The 19,941-nt window shown below is 31.7% G+C and overlaps 1 protein-coding gene across 4 annotated transcripts in view; it reads left to right on the top strand.

Moving 5' to 3' along the window:
• The window catches only part of LOC127698221 (mitogen-activated protein kinase kinase kinase kinase 5-like), a 90,554-nt gene that overhangs the window by 29,192 nt on the left and 41,421 nt on the right, over window positions 1–19,941 (top strand). For 2 of the 4 annotated variants that reach the window (XM_052201574.1, XM_052201575.1), the window contains 7 exons: window positions 2,976–3,032; window positions 6,016–6,055; window positions 7,028–7,294; window positions 7,640–7,699; window positions 10,871–10,955; window positions 14,123–14,202; window positions 17,958–18,018. In XM_052201574.1, coding sequence (XP_052057534.1) covers window positions 2,976–3,032; window positions 6,016–6,055; window positions 7,028–7,294; window positions 7,640–7,699; window positions 10,871–10,955; window positions 14,123–14,202; window positions 17,958–18,018 — 650 coding nt within the window. The remainder of the gene's footprint in view (window positions 1–2,975; window positions 3,033–6,015; window positions 6,056–7,027; window positions 7,295–7,639; window positions 7,700–10,870; window positions 10,956–14,122; window positions 14,203–17,957; window positions 18,019–19,941) is intronic. The other 2 variants (XM_052201577.1, XM_052201578.1) reach the window with 1 other exon arrangement.

Below are 19,941 nucleotides of genomic sequence, written 5' to 3' on the forward strand. Positions count from 1 at the left end.
GTATTCAGTTGTAAAAGCATGGCATATCTGATTTTCATGGAGATATTTGGCTCCGCCTCCTCAGTCATGGTCTATTGACTTTGAAACTTTTGCTTAGTTTTCATGTATTAGTTTGTGATTAGGTCATCTTAAGGGGAACCATTAGTGGTAGGCCAATGTTAATTGGTATTCAGTTGTATAAGCATTAGCACATCTCATTTCCATGGAGAATATTTGGCACCGCCCCCTATGTCATGGTCTATTGACTTTTAAACTTTTGCTTAGTTAACATGTTTTAGTTTGTGATTAGATCAGTTTTAAGATGAACTGCTAATGTTTAGTCAATGATATTTGGTATGCAAATTTATTGGCATTTGCAAGTATCGTTTCCATGGAGATTATATAGCCCCACCCCCTCTTCATGGTTCATTGACTTTGAAACTTTTACATAGTTTACAAGTTAATTTTTGTGTTTTGGTTTGTTTAAAGGGGACGACTTATAATAAGTCAATGGTATTTGGTATGCAGTTGTATTAGCATTAGCACATCTCATTTCCATGGAAATTGTTTAGCTATGTACTTTCAGTCATGGTTCATCGACTTTGAATATTTGCATAACTTACATGTTAAAGTATTGCTATTTTAATTTCAACATTTGCATTATCACAGTTACAAAAAGGCGAGACATATCTCTGTGATAACAGTTTATTATATATTTATTGTAATATAGCTTTTACTATGTTTAAAAAAATAATTACAATGATCATATAATTAAATTCAATTCAACAGTATATATTTTTAAAAATCAGATATTTTCTTTGAACACAATTAGATGGTTATTTCCTGAATAACTTATTATACAAAACATTTGAATTATTATGTTTATAACAAAATGATGAAAATTTAACCAGATCATATTGAAGGAATTGATGATGTTGTACCAAGTCCTAATTTGTAATTGCTATTTTTAAAGCTAATTAATTATATTCAAGATTATTTGACAGCATTCAGAAGATATAAAAAATGGGGCATCCATGCTTAATTTTCTCAAACTATCCCAAAACATAAGATTTTAGTTTAAAAAAAAATGCACACATTTGAATTAAACCATAGTTTTCAAGGTTTATATACGACCGCAAAAAAATTTTGCGGTGGTATATTGGTATGACGTTGGCTTCGTCGTCGTCATCGTCCAGGACACATTGGTTTTCGCACTATAACTTTAGTTTAAGTGAATGGATCTCTATGAAATTTTACCATAAGGTTCAATACCACAAAAGAAAGGTTGGGATTGATTTTGGGAGTTATGGTACCAACAGTTAAGGAATTGGGGGCCAAAAAGGGGCCAAAAATAAGCATTTTTGTAACTTCAAGACATAACTTGTGTGTTAGTGTATGGATCTCTCTGACATTGTATCACAAGGTTCCATATGACAAAGGGAATGCTGGGATTGATTTTGGGGGTAATTGCCTCAAAATTTTAGGAATTAGGGGCAAAAAACAAGCATTTTTCTAGTTTCATGATAATAACTTGTGTGTAAGTGTATGGATCTTTATGAAATTGTACTACAAGGTTCCATATCACAAAGGGAGGGCTGGGATTGAGTTTGGGGGTAATTGCCCAAAACGTTAAGGAATAAGGGGCCAAAAAGGGGCCAAAAATAAGCATTATCTAGTTTCCAGACAATAACTTGTGTTCAAGTGTATGGATCTCTCTGAAATTGTACTGCAAGGTACCATACCACAAAGGGAAGGCTGGGATTGATTTTGGGGGTAATTGCCTCAAAATAGTAGGAATTAGGAGCCAAAAAGGGGCAAAAACAAGCATTTTTCTAGTTTCATGATAATAACTTGTGTGTAAGTGTATGGATCTTTATGAAATTGTACCACAAGGTTCCATATCACTAAGGGAAAGCTGGGTTTGAGTTTGGGGGTAATTGCTCTAAACGTTAAGGAATTTGTTGCCAAAAAAGGGGCCTAAAAACAAGCATTTTTGTAGAATCCAGACAATAACTTGTGTTCAAGTGTATGGATCTCTCTGAAATTGTACTGCAAGGTACCATAACACAAAGGGAAGGCTGGGATTGAGTTTGGGGGTGATGAATCATAAGGGGGTTCAAAAAATTTGGGGGAGGGATTTTTTTTTTCTTTAAAATTTTCTATTTTAAATTGTTTTTTTTCTGAGTCATATATAAAAGCAAATAATAATGATATGGTTTGAATAGGTAAATTAAAAAATTTTAAGTTCTTAGACCACATTCATTCTGTGTCAAAAACCTATGCTGTGTCAAATATTTCATCACAATCCAAATTCAGTGCTGTATCAAGCTTGAATGTTGTGTCCATACTTGCCCCAACTGTTCAGGGTTCAACATCTGCGATCGTATCAAGCTGTGCCCAGCGGAGCATTTTATTTTTATGGTGACAATAAAACAATAAACAATGAGATAAAAGACATTAATCATGATAAAGCTGCGAATGACCTTGACAAAACATGCTTTAAATAGGGTCAAAGAGGCCACTTCATTTTCTTTAGTTGTTAGAATTTATTTTGGTAATCTAATAAAACATTGGTTTGGCATTCCAAAATAACTTTTTTATGTTTTTGAGAGACTACTGACAAATTAAATTTACATGTTTAATTTGTCTACAAATTAATTAATCTACATGTATATAATAAGGCAGTGGTGGATCCAGGGCGGGGTTTCGGGGGTTGGAAACCATCCCTTTTTTTTTGACAATCAATGCTTTTGAATGGGGACATATGGTTGGAACCCCCCTTTTAAAAATGGCTGGATCCGCCCCTGAAGGATAGTTACAAGTTGTGTGTAAATAAAAATATGTTATGATGTTTAGTCATTATATGCAATACTTTTATTTCTGTGTTAAGTTGTTTGATTTCTAAGTTGATTGTTAAGCCTCTTATGTTTTAGCTACTACTGCTTCATGTTGCTTATTTATTGAGTGTTTTTTTTTTTTTTTTTAATTTTCTGCAGGGGTCACGATGGTAACTTCATCTTTAATAATGATGAAAATGTACCAGTATCACAACAGTAAGCTACACAATATGTCTTCTACCTATGGCATGCTCAGGATTTACAGACACATTAGTAGCATGATCTAGAACCTTGTTTTTCAGTGGACTAATCACACTTTTTAGTAGAACATTTCCATGAACAAACCTTGTTTCAAGACTTTGATTTATGACAAGCACATTAAAATAAATTGAAATTATAATTAAATTACAGTGGTTAAATTTTATATTGATTTCATATAAACTTTTTATGATAAACAAATTTCTATCTGTATAAATGAAAGGAAATACTTCAAAATTAAGTAAATTAAGATATGTTGTAAAAATAATTTAAATTGGTGACAAATGAGGGATAATAAGAAAAGTAAACATCTTGTATGCATGTTTCTATTATTGTGTCTTTACATTTGATAATTCTTCAGGGTGTTTGATATGGTACTTAGGTTGTGAAACTTTTAAAATATGCATGGTTTCAATGGCAAGAAAAGTATTACAAAAAAGTCATTTAAGACCTCACAAAAAGAGATAAAATATGATGCTGACACAACTTTTCAAACAATAAATGTTGATGTTGAAAATATGTAGGATATATTCCGTTAGAATAACTGTGTTTACTCCAAGCCTCTAACATAACAAAATATGAAACAAATATCTGAGCATGTGGTTAGGTAGCGTGACAATTTGTGATGTTTTTTTGTTTTCTTGTTCTGTACCAGCACCTGTAGTTACTATGTACTGTAAATACTCAAATCACAATCTTTTATCACTTTTATCCTGACTTTGTCAATAAAACCTCACTTTCATCCTATTAACAACAGGATCAAAATTAATAAATTAAAATAGTATTTTATTTTATTGAAGACAGCTTGTGATTCCCAAATGTCTGGGTCAAGTTTATGGCCTTAAAAGTATTAAAAGAAGACAAGATAGGGCCTGAACTAATGATTATAGAACAGCATGATGTAGGTCAATTGTATTTGATATTAGGATGCATATAAATGACAATACTTCCATGCAGGTTGTAACACCTCAGTCATTAGCAAAAACCGGCAAAAAATTGTCCTGTGTTGGAATCAAATCTTATTTGAAGTAATGTCAGTAAGGCAGCAACCAAACAATGAAACAAAACAAAATATAATGATTAGAATTTCAGGAACCAAGTGTTTTTGGAACAACCACAGAATACCACTATGAGATAGATTTACAGTACATTTAAAAGGGACCATACATGGTTAAATGTGTATATATCATTAATGAATCTTCACAGGAAATTTTCAAAGGAAATCTTGAACCTTGCAAATAGTTATCAAAACCTATATATGTGAAACAATTCCAATGATTTAAGTTAATTCTTATTTCATTGTGTCATGGCAATAAAAAAAGTAAATACATGCGTAAACCGTTCCATGTATAAAGACGTCAGGTGTATGACTTCCACCATAGTTTGGTAAATGTTGATAAAAATTTTGCTAAAGACAAATTTTAAGTGCATTTTTATTTAAAGGTTATTAGTACAGAATTATTTGATGTGATAACTCGTCCTTTTACATGTTTTACTTACAAACTTAACACACAAGTCATTTGGACCTATTCAGTGTGTGAGTCAGTAGGCTGAGTTTATACATCAATAGATTTATCAAAATAATCTGTTTAACTGTAATGAATGTACATATACATATATGGTCTCATTTAGTTGGCTTTGTTCCGTAGATAATAGTTATCTTACTTTTTATTTTTGTAGATTAATAGATGAATCAAAGAAAGACATTGGTGTGTTTTCTTATTGATACATATTTTGTAAAACAGTGTGGTTTTATCTGCACTGTATTTAAAATCTGTAGACATGTTATTCATCATTGAAATTAAATCCTGTTAATGGGTTTAAAAAGTTTATTTTGGATTTGCAAATTTTTGTTTTAAGTAAATCGTTCATGATGAAACATTTGAAACATCTATAGAAGGAGAAACACAGCAATGTTTTCCTTTGGCCTAACCCATTACAATATTATGTACCTCTTGTTAACATTCTTGTTTCCATATATTTTGCATGTCTGTGGAAAATTTTACTTTAGGGAGTATTTTATCTTGATAATATAGAGACTGTAATATGAGTTATATACTTGGATAAAACTAAATGTGACTCTTTGTTCAGGGATTATTATATCTTTGTAAAACAGAGACTGTATTATGGTTTATATACTAGAGTGAAGTTTACCATTATTACTCTCTGTTCAGAGGATATTATATCTTTGTACCAATTCATTTCACTGAATGTAACTTATGTTTCACTCACTTTTGAGAAATTTGATGGAAGTCAGTTATATATTCCAGTATGTGGGTTAACTAAATATTTCAGGGCCTTTTTTATCATTTTTATGGTACACCTCTTCTCAGAACAGAGGATATCTAAGCAAAACATTGCAAGGATATTTAACATGAATTTTACTACTGGCACAATCCTAAAAAGAATCCTTTTTTTTTTTTGCCTGGTCACCTAATTCTTATGTTAAGTTTTGGTATTCTAAACCTCAAAACCAGTATTATATAAAAGTAATTAACATTTTGTAATTTTATAGTTAAATAGTCCTATATATCCTTTCCTGAAATTTAATTCTATTTTGCAGATTTTGATGATTTCAGTATATAGTTTCTGTCCTGAACTACAACAGGATATGATGTGAAAGTAATAAAGGGACTTTCCCTTTAGGCAGGTTCTAATGAAAATTTAGAGTCTGGTATATAATTAAAACATCTTGTAAAAGTTGGGTTGTATAAAGTATAGATCAATATCTAATGTAAATATACACCTTATAATATCGCAGCATAAGAATATATTTTTTTTTTAATTTTCTTAACAATGTTTGCAGTAGGAAATGTAATATGGAGGTACATTACTATTCATGGGCATATACATAAATATAGTTATACCTACTGTTTTCAGTACATTGTAAGAGAGTTTTCAACCTTGTATTATAAGGAAATCTTGTTTTTTTCTTTTTCAGATCTACCTTGCAAGTAAAACCTCCACCACTGCCACCTAAGGTATTCAACAGTTTCAATTTATCATGCCTTTTATGGCTATTTCTTTTGTAATTATTCAATGCAAAGACTTTGAAATGTAAAATATAGCAGTTTTGAATTTAATTATGTCATATATGCTGTAAATTATCATTTAAAAAAACAAACTATTACTGTGGATTCATTTATTTTCGTGGGTACCAATTTTCGTGGATTAAGGAAAACTTACATATTATTATATATTTATTTTCGTGGTTTTGCCAAAGTCTGCATACAAGCTTATAGAAAACTTGCTATTCGTTGAACATTTAATTTCGTTGTTCACCTGTACCCACGAAATCCACGAAAATTGGTATCCAACGAATAATAATGAATCCACAGTAGATATTTTCTATGTTGCCATATGACGGATGCTATTAGGAATATTTTATTTTTATGGCCCCGCCACAAAGTGGTGGGGCCATATAGTTTTACCAATATCTGTCATTCCGTCATTCCGTCATTCTGTCATTCCGTCATTCCGTAACGAACAGTTAAACAGATTTTTTGATGAGTTGCCAAAATTACAGTCTTTGGACTTTGAAAACTTTGTGAAAATAACAGTTATATCTACTTTCATTCTCAAATTTCCACTCCTAAAAATGGCTTCAAAGCTTTTTTAGCTAGCGGTGCCATTCGTGTTGTTCCGACACATCTTATTAATTGTTAAATCGTATAATAACTCAACGGTCAGTCATTCACCGTAAACAAAAAATAGTGGACTAAACTTTAAATCCATCCATATTGGTATGTGTACCATGTGTCATATCTTGTATTTCCAAGTTTATTGTGCATGGCAAATATCTTTTTCAGGAAATTTCGGTGCTAAAAGTTTAATATTTTACATATATCTAAATTGCCTGAGGTCGTCTTTGCCTGTTATTTATTACTCAAATAATGACTTTTAATGAGTAAAAAAATAATTAATGAAACCATAATATTATATTTACTATTTAGCCAAACATAAATGAGGGTTATCAAGACACTGACCAAGATGAAGATGAAGAAGTAGATGAAGGTCCGGATCGAAAATTATTAGAGGATGGCACCAAGACCTTAGTTCCAAACACACAACTACCAACAGAAATGGATGACAGACCTCCAGATCTGCCCCCAAAACAGAGCAGAAGACATCCAAATGGTGCTATTCCTGGGATAGGAAATGGAAGTGCTGTTTCAATGGAAGAATTACCACCTGTTTTACCTAGAAGAAAGAAAGAACTGGTATATGGCTTGAATTTTGGTGGTCCGATGAGTCAGTGCATGTTGTTCACATTAAGTTAAAGGTTTTTGAGTCAGTGCATGTTGTTCACATTATGTTAATGTTTTTGAATGCTTTGTTTTTCTGAAAAAAATGTTTTTTCTTTGGAGTTGTATTTCTAAAATGGCCATATTAACAGGAATAAGTTTAAAATATGGATGGATCAGAGTTCATGAGCTTGTAATAACTTAATCTGAAATAGAGAAAGATTTCATCATCCTTGTGAAAGGTTAACTTCTTATATTATTGTGCTTATTTTCTTTTACTATTGTTTGTTAAAATGATTTATAATTAATTATGTTTTTCAGGATAAGACTTCATCTGGTCGACCTGTCAGCAATGGTCTCCCTCCTACACCTAAAGTACATGTAAGTGTATTATTATTTATACCCAGATGCAGTTCCAATTGATCTAGTTGCATGGAATATTTCAGACGATCACCCAATTAATTTCCTCTTCTTACATTAAGACTATAGAACTGCCTTATCTATCAAGAACAGTTATGGCTTAAAAGTGAATTTACATACTAATTCTCCTTTGACTATGCTTAATAATCATTTTTATGGCCCCGCAACAAAGTTGTCTTACCCTTGTCAGTCATTCTGTCATTCTGTCTTTCCACCATTCCGTTATTCTATCATTCTGTCATTCCTCAACAAACCATTATACGCAACTTTTTTCTAAACGCCTTCAGATATTTGGCTGATTTTTATACGACCGCAAAAAATTTTTGTGGTCGTATATTGGTATGACGTTGGCGTCGTCGATGTCCGAAGACACATTGGTTTTCGCACTATAACTTTAGTTTAAGTGAATGGATCTCTATGAAATTTTACCATAATTTTCAATACCACAAAAGGAAGGTTGGGATTGATTTTGGGGGTTATGGTACCAACAATTAAGGAATTAGGGGCCAAAAATGGGCCAAAAATAAGCATTTTCTAGTTTCCAGACAATAACTTGTGGAACGGTGTATGGATCTCTCTGAAATTATACAACAAGTTTCCATACCACAAAGGGATGGTTAGGATTTGCTTTGGGGGGTTATGGCTCAAACCGCTTAGGAATTAGGGGCAAAAAAGGGGTAAAAACAAAGTTGTCTTGGTTAATGGACAAATACTTTAGTACAAAACATAATTTAAAGCAGTGTAAGGGAGATAAATCAAATACATCATTTGAGTTACCTCCCTTACACTGCTTTTAAATTATGTATAAACTAATGGTTAATGAACAACTAAGACAATTTAAAACAGTGTAAGGGAGGTAATCCAAATACAACGTTTTGATTACTTCCCTTACACTGCTTTTAAATTATATATATATATGTTTAAAGAAATGCATACTTATAAAGGAAGACCTGTAAAAATATCTGCAAATGTTGCATCTTTTTTTTTAACAAAAAAATCCATATGAAAGATTTGACACAATATTTTAAATTCTAATATAAAATAGATTAAGTTAGCACTATGGTAAATTTAAATGGGTAATAATGGTTGAAAACTCCATTGGAAATTTGAATTGAGATTATGACCATATCTTGAGGGAAAGAATTTTTAGGGGGAAAAAGAGGGGGGGGGGGGGGGGGTAAAAAGAAATTTTTGGGGTCAATTTTTTCTCATTTCAGATTTCAGAAATTAAAATTTTTTTTTTCAAATTTCAACTATTGAAAAATTTAAAGAAGTAATCTTTAATTGCACAGTGTGGCGCATTAGATTTGTAAAATCTTTGACCATATTTATTTATTTGTTATGCCGAATCTAACCGTGTATTTAGATTTTTAATTTTGGGTCCAGTTTTCAAATTGGTCTACATTAAGGTCCAAAGGGTCCAAAATTAAACTTAGTTTGATTTTAACAAACATTGAATATAGGGGGTTCTTTGATATGCTGAATATAAACATGTATTTAGATTTTTGATTTTGGGCCCAGTTTTCCAGTTTTCAAGTTGGTCCAAAATTAAACTTTGTTTGATTTCAACAAAAATTGAATATATGGGGTTCTTTGATATGCTGAATCTAACCATGTATTTAGATTTTTTATTTTTGGGCCCTGCTATCAAATTGGTTTATATTGAGGTCAAAAGGGCCCAAAATTAAACTTTGTTTGATTTCATGAAAAATTGAATTATTGGGGTTCTTTGATATGCCAAATCTAACTGTGTATTTAGATTTTTAATTTTGGGTCCCGTTTTTTAAATTGGTCTACATTAAGATCCAAAGGGTCCAAAATCTTAGACCACATTCATTCTGTGTCAGAAACCTATGCTGTGTCAAATATTTGATCACAATCCAAATTCAGAGCTGTATCAAGCTTGAATGTTGTGTCCATACTTGCCCCAACTGTTCAGGGTTCGACCTCTGCGGTCGTATCAAGCTGCGACCAGCGGAGGATTTTATTGCTATGTGAGTTAACCATGATGAGTTACAGATCAAGTTTAAGCTTCGTTCCGCTCTGGCGAAATTATGGGCTTTGGACTTTGATAAATTATTGAAAATCACAGTTATACAGACTTTTTTATGCCCCCCGTAGCGGAGAGGGCATTAAGTTTTACCCTTGTCCGTCTGTATGTACGGTCCGTAAGTCCCAAAATTGGTTTCCGTTCTCTAACTTAAGTTTGCCTCAACCAAATGTTATGAAACTTATACATAATGGTAATTACCACAAAACACAGATCAAGTTTGAATTTCGGTGGCGTTACTTTAACCGTTCTAGAGTTATGCTCCTTTATAAATGGAAAAATTGCAAAATTTTTAGTTTCCATTCTCTAACTTAAGTTTGCCTCAACCAAATGTTATGAAACTTATACACAATGCTTATTACCACAAAACACAGATCAAGATTGAATTTTGGTAGCGTCACTTTTATCGTTCTTGAGTTATGTCACTTTATAATGTTGTATGCAAGTGGGGGCATCATCTGTGTCCATGGGGACACATTCTCAATTTATTTCTTAATGCCTTCAGATATTGGGCAGGTTTTTGGTGTGTAAATCAACCATGATGTGTTACAGAACGAGTTTAAGATTTGTTCCGCTCTGCTGATTTTTGCTGAAATTACTGGTTTTGGACTTTCAAAATTGTTGAAAATCACAGTTATACAGACTTTTTTTCTATACGCCTTCAGATTTTGTGCTGAGTTATAGATCAAGTTTATGTTTCGTTCCGCTATGCTGATTTTCATGTCGTTTCAACACATCTTGTTAGATCTGCAGTACATCTACTTCCTGTTTGCTGATAGTTTGAAATTCAACTACTCATTGATCAAGGAAATTTTTCATCAAACTAGAATTGGTCTTGAGAGCTGGATACTATCCATGCATGTTTGTGTCAACATTTGTTGTTCAAATTGCAGATTTTTCAACCTTTTTTAGTTCCGACACATCTAGTTCAAACCTAAAATTAAATCACACATGATTGGTTGAATTTCTATTGTTAAGTAAGTTGTTAGCCAATCTCATCAATTTGGCATAAGTTTTGAAAATATTCACCAGAATGCCTGAGATCCTGAAATGTGTTTGAGAACAATTTTTTATAATTCCAGATGGGAGCCTGTTTTTCCAAAGTGTTCAATGGATGTCCTCTCCGTATAAACTGTACAGCAAGCTGGGTACATCCTGATACAAGAGGTAAGGCTTTTTGTCAGTGTTTATCATTTTTTATCATTATTATACCTTAGGCCAACCTTAAAAATATGTTTGTTTGCAGTTTTCCGACTGTACCTTCAGACTGCAGGGTCGGTAGGTAGGAAAAATATTTTATTTTATCAGCCAGAATAAAGTTTAAACAAGCAGTTTGACACAAATCAAGTTTCTTGTGAAGAAAAGACATTTTAAAACAACAAACACTGAATACCAACATGAAATGAACAGTCATTTTCAGGTAAGCACCTTTTTAACCAAAACTGAAACTTAACATATAGTGTAATTATATAATTTATGACATAAATTTATGGTATTATGAAATACTGGAACACTTATAGACAAGAAATTAATGATTCAAAAGAAAATTTAGGAGTGTGTTAAAAAAAAAATCAACCATTGAATCTTTCTCAATTAAAAAAAAAAGACAATTTAAAAAAAAAATTAGATATCTGACTGTTATAAAGGTTATATTTGGAAAGATATGTTGATGCCAGGCTTTAATTAAAACAAACAAAAATCTTAAGACTAGCTTTGGGGTGAAATCCATAGCACGTACATACCCCATTAAAAGTAAATGGTCTGTACTGAAATGTTTTGACGGCATAAAAAAATTGGCAGCATAGCTCCTAGTTAAGGACATATTTCAATTCAATTCACACAGGCCACACAGTTTGGGTATATTTAATATTGTAAGATAGAGAATAATGATCAATAATTGTAACATGTGCAATGAGTGGGACAGCCCCCCTTATCCTAAAGGAGCATACTCATTGCAATCGAAGATAGATTTGATACAGAGGGAATATATTTATTTCTCAAGCCAACCATTCATTTTCTCTACATCTTTGTGTAGTTTGTGTGGCTTCTTATTGATTTAACATTTCAAATGCGTCCTTCCATCGTACAGGCGTGTTTTATACAGGTATCCATGAAGTCACAGAGGAGTGGTTTCATCTTTGTCGTCTTCACGACGATTTCAAGAAAATATGGCATACTTCAGGCTGCTGTCAAATTGTTGAACCACTGATATTGGTTCCATAAAGTCAGTCTCAAAAGATTCTGTATCCGATTTGTTTGAGACAGAAACGGTTATTGTGTCGGTTTTATGAATATCCGCTGCATCATCATCAATGATATCATCGAAGACATCATTCCGTGTGCAATTCTGCCTGAATCAGTATAAACAGTTTACTATGAAACTTTTCTGTGTATTATTTGTCTTAAAATTGACAGAAGACGACAGAATAAAGTACTCCTCCATGACTTTGTGGATACCTGTAAACAATCTCCATGTGCTTTACCATTAAAGGGTCCGATGAACGCTTGACAGGAAGGGAAGAAAAACTGAACTTCAATCATATAATTGACCTAGACTTGAAATCAATTCTGGAAACGACCCGAAATTCCGGATCGAGTCAATAGAAGTATTAAAAATAATTTCTTCAAATTAAAAGCAATAAAATGTTCACAGTCGGGCGGATTTTCGAAGGTCGGTCGGTAAACTGCAAACAAACAATATTTTATTTTAAGCCCTAGCTAAGATCGAGGGGATATACTTTTTTACCTCTGGCCGACTGTCCAATGAAAATTGTATCTTTTTTCTAAGCATGTGATTCTAAGGAACTACAGACCAGAGCTTCCTGAAATTTGGTATCAAGCTTCATGTGAGCACGTTATACTGTGTGGTGCATTTTCACACCCATCACTCTTCAACTTCCTGTTTACCAAATACTTATATATTCTTACAATTAATGGCCATGTATGAAGTTTTCATCTCATTGTTCTTAGGCAGCTTCTTGAAATCTATCAAACTTACTGTGTGATGCGTTTTCTCATTCATTGTCCATCAACTATCTGTTTACCGAATACTTATAGTGGGGTGTCATTAATGAGCAATAGCTTAGAGTACATCTTGTTATTGTTGGATGAGCTTTATGAATCTGAGTTCTATATTTGGATGAAAAAGTTCGTCATCTTCAGTCTTGTTATCAGGGCACCGCCAATCCATTGGCTTGTCCGTATGTGCATCCTTCTGTGTCAAATTGTTTCCGCTCTCTAACTTTCACACCCCTTGAAGTTGGGTAATGAAACTTTGCATGATTGTTCACCACTACTAGAAGGTGTTAAGCATACAAGAAAGAAAACTGTACGGTCAAATTCCTGGTAAAAAACATAGTTCAACTTGGTCACCCCTGTGATTATGTACACAAAATTGTTTCTGCTCTCTAAATTTGAAACCACTTGGAGTTTACTACTGAAAATGGATAAGATTATTAACCACTACTAGAAGGTGTGTCATATACAAGGGAGAAAACCCTACAGTGAAGGTCAAGGTCAAAAACTTAGTCACCCCTGTGCATATGATTAAAACTTGTTTCCACCTTGAAACCCTTGGAGTTATACTTAGCATGATTATTCACCACTACTTAAAGGTGTGTCGCGCTCAAGGAAGAAAACCATACATAAATTGTCATGAACAAAAAAATTACCCATCTCTGTGCATATGTACAAAAGTTATTTCAGCTTCAAAACCCATTGCAGTTTGGGGTTGAATTAGCAGTGCATCAGAAAATTTCTGCCTTCAATAGATATAAGATATGTTTAAAGCAAATAACAAATCACAATTTACTTGCTAAGTCGAGTAGGGCCCTCTGTGATTAGACTTAACTATCCTCTAGTTTCATAATTATAAAGAAGCTAACATATGCAGACTACTACAAGTGTTAAATAATACATGTAACTTTATGTATATGTTACTTGTATTATTACTGTGAATAGACTATGATAAAGAATCTTAAAATAAACATTTGTAAATGTCACTCAAGGTTTTGATTATAGTTATGATTAATTCTCTATGGTTGCTATGGCAGCAATATTTAATTGGCCAGAATGTTCAAGTTTTTCTTTGTAAGATTCTATTAATTCAATGAAATTTCCATTAATGACATGAATAAGTCTTTAGATGGATTTTGATATATTCAAATTATTTGAAAATCATAAATAATGAAAATTGCAAAAAAAATATATACAACTGTTCCTTGTAACCTGTACATAATTATGGAAATAATACAAAACAATAAAGTCACCATGTAACCATTGCATTCTGGGATATGAATTGGCCATAAGTGATTATTTAATTTTACTTTCTACAGATCAATATCTATTACTTGGTGCTAATGAAGGCCTGTACACATTAAACTTGAATGAGATTCATGAATCATCACTAGAATTGGTGAGTGTTTACATTTATATCTGTGTAATGGGATCCATGAATCATCACTAAAATTGGTGAGTGTTTACATTTATATCTGTGTAATGGGATCCATGAATCATCACTAGAATTGGTGAGTTTTTACATTTATATCTGTGTAATGGGATCCATGAATTATCATAAGAATTGGTGAGTTTAACATTGATAACTGTTTAACATGAACATGAATCAACACTGGAATTAGTGAGTTTTACATTGATAACTGTTTAATGAGATTCATGAATTTAGATTCATAAATCATCCCCAGAAGTAGTGAGTTTTTACATTTATAACTGTTTAATGAGATTCATAAAAACATTCACTAGATATTGATGAGTTTTTACATTTATATATGTTTAACAGAATTCATAAATCATCACTAGAATTGGTGAGTTTTACATTGATAATTTTTAATGGGATTCATAAATCATCACTAGAATTGATGAGTTTTTACATTTATAGCTGTTGAATAACATTCATCAATCATCACTGGAATTGATGAGATTTTACATTTATAGCTGTTGAATAACCTTCATCAATCATCAATAGAATTGGTGAGTTTTTACATTTATAGCTGTTGAATAACCTTCATCAATCATCAATAGAATTGGTGAGTTTTCACGTTTAGATTCCTGAATCATCACTAGAAGTGGATTGTTTTGCATTTATAACTGTTTAATTAGATTCATGAATTATCACTAGAATTGTTGAGTGTTTACATTTATAACTGTTCAGTGGGATTCATTAATTATTCACTCAAATTGGTGAGTTTTACATTTTTTACTGTTGAATGGGATTCATAATCATCACTTGAATTGGTGAGTTTTACATTTATTACTGTTGAATGGGATTCATAAATCATCACTAGAATTGGTGAGTTTTTACATTTTAAATTTTTAAATGGGATTCCTGAATCATTAAGTGAATAGGTAAGTTTTTTTTTCATTTATAACTGTTTACGGGTAATGAGATTAATAAATCATTACAAGAATGGAAATGACCTTCCATAGACTTCTGTAGCCAGGTTGTTTTCTTTCGATGATTCCACTTAGTTGATAAAGTTACTTCTCAAGGACCTTTTTCAAAGCAGGACACAGAAAAAACTAGTTTGATGGTGCCAAACCCTCCCCCTAACCTGGGACAGTGGTGCAACAGCATTAAACAAGAACACACTATATTCTATTGTATCCCTGACTTCATACATCCTTTACATAGTTAAATATAATACAGGTCCTTAAAATGTAACCAATAGAAAGGAAAATTTTCATACCTCATTCAGATCCTTCAAATGTTTAAAATAGAAAGGAACATTTTTTCTTAAGTTTGAAGGCAAAAAAATAACCGGTCTGAGATATTTAGGAAATATCTATGATCTTTACTTTGTAAAAAAATATGGCTATCATGATGATAAATGTAATGGAAACAGCATGTTCAATAGCCACCAGTACCTTGCAAATTGATTTCTGGAGTAAAAAATAAATTGTAAGACCAAACAACATATGATAGAATTATTTAGAACAAAACAACATATGATAGAACTATTTCAGAACAAAACAACATATGATAGAACTATTTATGATAGAAGTATTTCAGAACAGAACAACATATGATAGAACTATTTTAGAACAAAACAACATATGATAGAACTATTTCAGAACATAACAACATATGATAGAACTATTTCAGAACACAACAACATATGATAGAACTATTTCAGAACAAAACAACATATGATAGAACTATTTCAGAACAAAGCAACATATGATAGAACTATTTCAGAACAAAGCAACATATGATAGAACTATTTATGATAGAAGTATTTCAGAACAAAACAACATATGAAAGAACTATTTCAGAACAAAACAACATATGATAGAACTATTTATGATAGATGTATTTCAGAACAAAACAACATATGATAGAACTATTTTAGAACAAAACAACATATGATAGAACTATTCATGATAGAAGTATTTCAGAACAGAACAACATATGATAGAACTATTTTAGAACAAAACAACATATGATAGAACTATTTCAGAACAAAACAACATATGATAGAACTATTTCAGAACAGAACAACATATGATAGAACTATTCATGATAGAACTATTTCAGAACATAACAATATATGATAGAACTATTTCAGAACAAAGCAACATATGATAGAACTATTTCAGAACAAAGCAACATATGATAGAACTATTTATGATAGAAGTATTTCAGGACAAAACAACATATGAAAGAACTATTTCAGAACAAAACAACATATGATAGAACTATTTATGATAGAAGTATTTCAGAACAAAACAACATATGATAGAACTATTTTAGAACAAAACAACATATGATAGAACTATTCATGATAGAAGTATTTCAGATCATAACAACATAAGATAGAACTATTTATGATAGAACTATTTCAGATCAAAACAACATATGAAAGAACTATTTCAGAACAAAACAACATATAATAAAACTATTTCAGAACAAAACAACATATGATAGAACTATTTCAGAACAAAGCAACATATGATAGAACTATTTCAGAACAAAACAACATATGATAGAACTATTTCAGAACAAAACAACATATGATAGAACTATTTCAGAACACAACAACATATGATAGAACTATTTCAGAACAAAGCAACATATGATAGAACTATTTCAGAACATAACAACATATGATAGAACTATTTCAGAACAAAACAACATATGATAGAACTATTTCAGAACACAACAACATATGATAGAACTATTTCAGAACATAACAACATATGATAGAACTATTTCAGAACAAAACAACATATGATAGAACTATTTCAGAACACAACAACATATGATAGAACTATTTCAGAACAAAACAACATATGATAGAACTATTTCAGAACATAACAACATATGATAGAACTATTTCAGATCAAAACAACATATGATAGAACTATTCATGATAGAAGTATTTCAGAACATAACAACATATGATAGAACTATTTCAGAACAGAACAACATATGATAGAACTATTTCAGAACAAAGCAACATATGATAGAACTATTTTAGAACAAAACAACATATGATAGAACTATTTCAGAACAAAACAACATATGATAAAACTATTTCAGAACAAAACAACATATGATAGAACTATTTATGATAGAAATATTTCAGAACAAAACAACATATGAAAGAACTATTTCAGAACAGAACAACATATGATAGAACTATTTCAGAACAAAACAACATATGATAGAACTATTTCAGAACAAAACAACATATGAAAGAACTATTTCAGAACAAAACAACATATGATAGAACTATTTCAGAACAGAACAACATATGATAGAACTATTTTAGAACGAAGCAACATATGATAGAACTATTTCAGAACAGAACAACATATGATAGAACTATTTCAGAACAGAACAACATATGATAGAACTATTTTAGAACAAAGCAACATATGATAGAACTATTTCAGAACAAAACAACATATGATAGAACTATTTCATAACAAAGCAACATATGATAGAACTATTTATGATAGAAGTATTTTAGTAGGAAATAAATTTGATCAGTTAAAAAAAATAAGAATCTGGTTTACCATCTTATGTTCAGAAATAAAACATCTCTCAGTTTATTTATTAAAGTTCAAATAATTTTGTTTGAGCTAATTACCGAACCAAATCTGAAATTGAAATAACATAGAATTTAATATGGTGTTGTTTTATTTTTCCAGTTACATGCCAGGAGATGTCTGTGGGTTTATGTGATAAAAGATATCTTGATGACAATATCAGGTATACTAATAAAATTTGGTAATGGGTCTGTCTTTACTGGTATAATGTGCTCTCTTGTTAATTGTTTCTCAGAATCATTAGATATTTCCATACACTGTTATTTAAAAAAAAAAAAAACAAGATATAATTTGATGAGATAGTTCTTTCCAGAATTAAAAATCGGAAAAAGGAAGAACAAAAAACTGTTTTTCTATGCATTTCAACCAATTACTAATCTGACTGAATACATTCATCCAATTGGTTTTTAAGTCAGTGCTTAGTAGTTAAGTTGTATTTTCAAAAAAAGATGTTCTTACATAGACTACATCAAACTATTTATGTATATATTACAGCATGAAAGATCAACAGTTTATAGCTCATCATTGCTTTTGTCTTCACACACATATTCTTAATATGTCCATGTGGAAAAGAATATTATTTTCCTTCATTTTTCACCAAAAAAAATATTTTCTAGAATTTTGACATTTTGGTGTTATTTGTCTTACTTTTCGTACAGTACAAAAATGTGTGGGGTATAATGTTTTTGACCCATTTGTCTGTCCATCCGTCAGTTTTGTTCTTGTCATCACAACTCCTCTGAAACCACACAACAGAATTACATTAAACTTTGTAGATAATAAGGACATACTATGCAGATGTGCACATGGACAGGAAATTATGATTCAATTTGTTTTGTAGGAGTTATGCCCTTTGAACTTAGAATTTTGACCTAAATATATTACTGCACCAATTTGTCAGTGAAGCTCCTCTGAAACAACACGACAGAATTTCATGAAACTATGTAGTTAATGAGGACATAACATGTAGATGTGCATATCCACAAGAAGTTTTTATCAGTTGACTTTTGTAGGAGTTATGAGTCTGAATTTAGTTGAGATTTTGTTTGCCCAGTGACAATGTGGGTCCGTGGAGTATGTGAGCGTGCTCAGAAAGGTTCTTTCATTTGTGCAGTTGAACCGATTGTATTTATGTGTCACATGTCAGCTTCCTGAATTGTTGTCGAAAGCCTCACACTTTGTGTATCTACAACTCTGTAAAAACTATTTAACAGTATTCAACAAAATTTGCACAGAATTTTCTACAGGAAAGAAATGGTGCATCTTTTTTTTTTTATTTTTGTCTCACCTTGACGGAGTAAAAAAGCTAGACATAGGAATGCTGTTTCCGGTGTCGGCAGCGGCATCAACAATGTATTAGTTTGTGATTAGGTCTAGTTCATGGTGAACCACTAGTGGTAGGTCAATGATATTTTGTATGCAGTTGTATTAGCATTGGAACATCTCATTACCATGGAGATGATTTGGCCCCGCCCCCTCAGTCAAGGTCTATTGACTTTGAAACTTTGCTTAGTTTACATGTATTAGTTTGTGATTAGGTCAGTTTATGGGGAACCACTAGTGGTATGTCAATGATATTTGGTATGCAGTTGTATAAGCATTGGCATATCTCATTCATGGTCTATTGACATTGAAACTTTTGCTTAGTTAACATGTATTAGTTTGTGATTAGGTCAGTTTATGGGGAACCACTAGTGGTAGGTCAATGATATTTGGTATGCAGTTGTATAAGCATTGGCATATCTCATTTTCATGGAGATTATTTGGTCCCGCCCCCTCAGTCATGATCTTTTGACTTTGAAACTTTTGCTTAGTTTACATGTATTAGTTTGTGATTAAGTCAGTTTATGGGGAACCACTAGTGGTAGGTCAATGATATTTGGTATGCAAATTTATTGGCATTTGCAAGTCTCACTTCCATGGAGATTATTGGACCCTGCCCCCTCAGTCATGGTCTATTGACATTGAAACTTTTGCTTAGTTAACATGTATTAGTTTGTGATTAGATCAGTTTAAGATGAACCACTCATGTTAGGTCAATGATATTTGGTATGCAGTTGTATAAGCATTGGCATATCTCATTTCC

The sequence above is a fragment of the Mytilus californianus genome, unplaced genomic scaffold (genome assembly GCF_021869535.1).
Source record: "Mytilus californianus isolate M0D057914Y unplaced genomic scaffold, xbMytCali1.0.p SCAF_4, whole genome shotgun sequence".
NCBI lineage: Eukaryota > Metazoa > Mollusca > Bivalvia > Mytilida > Mytilidae > Mytilus > Mytilus californianus.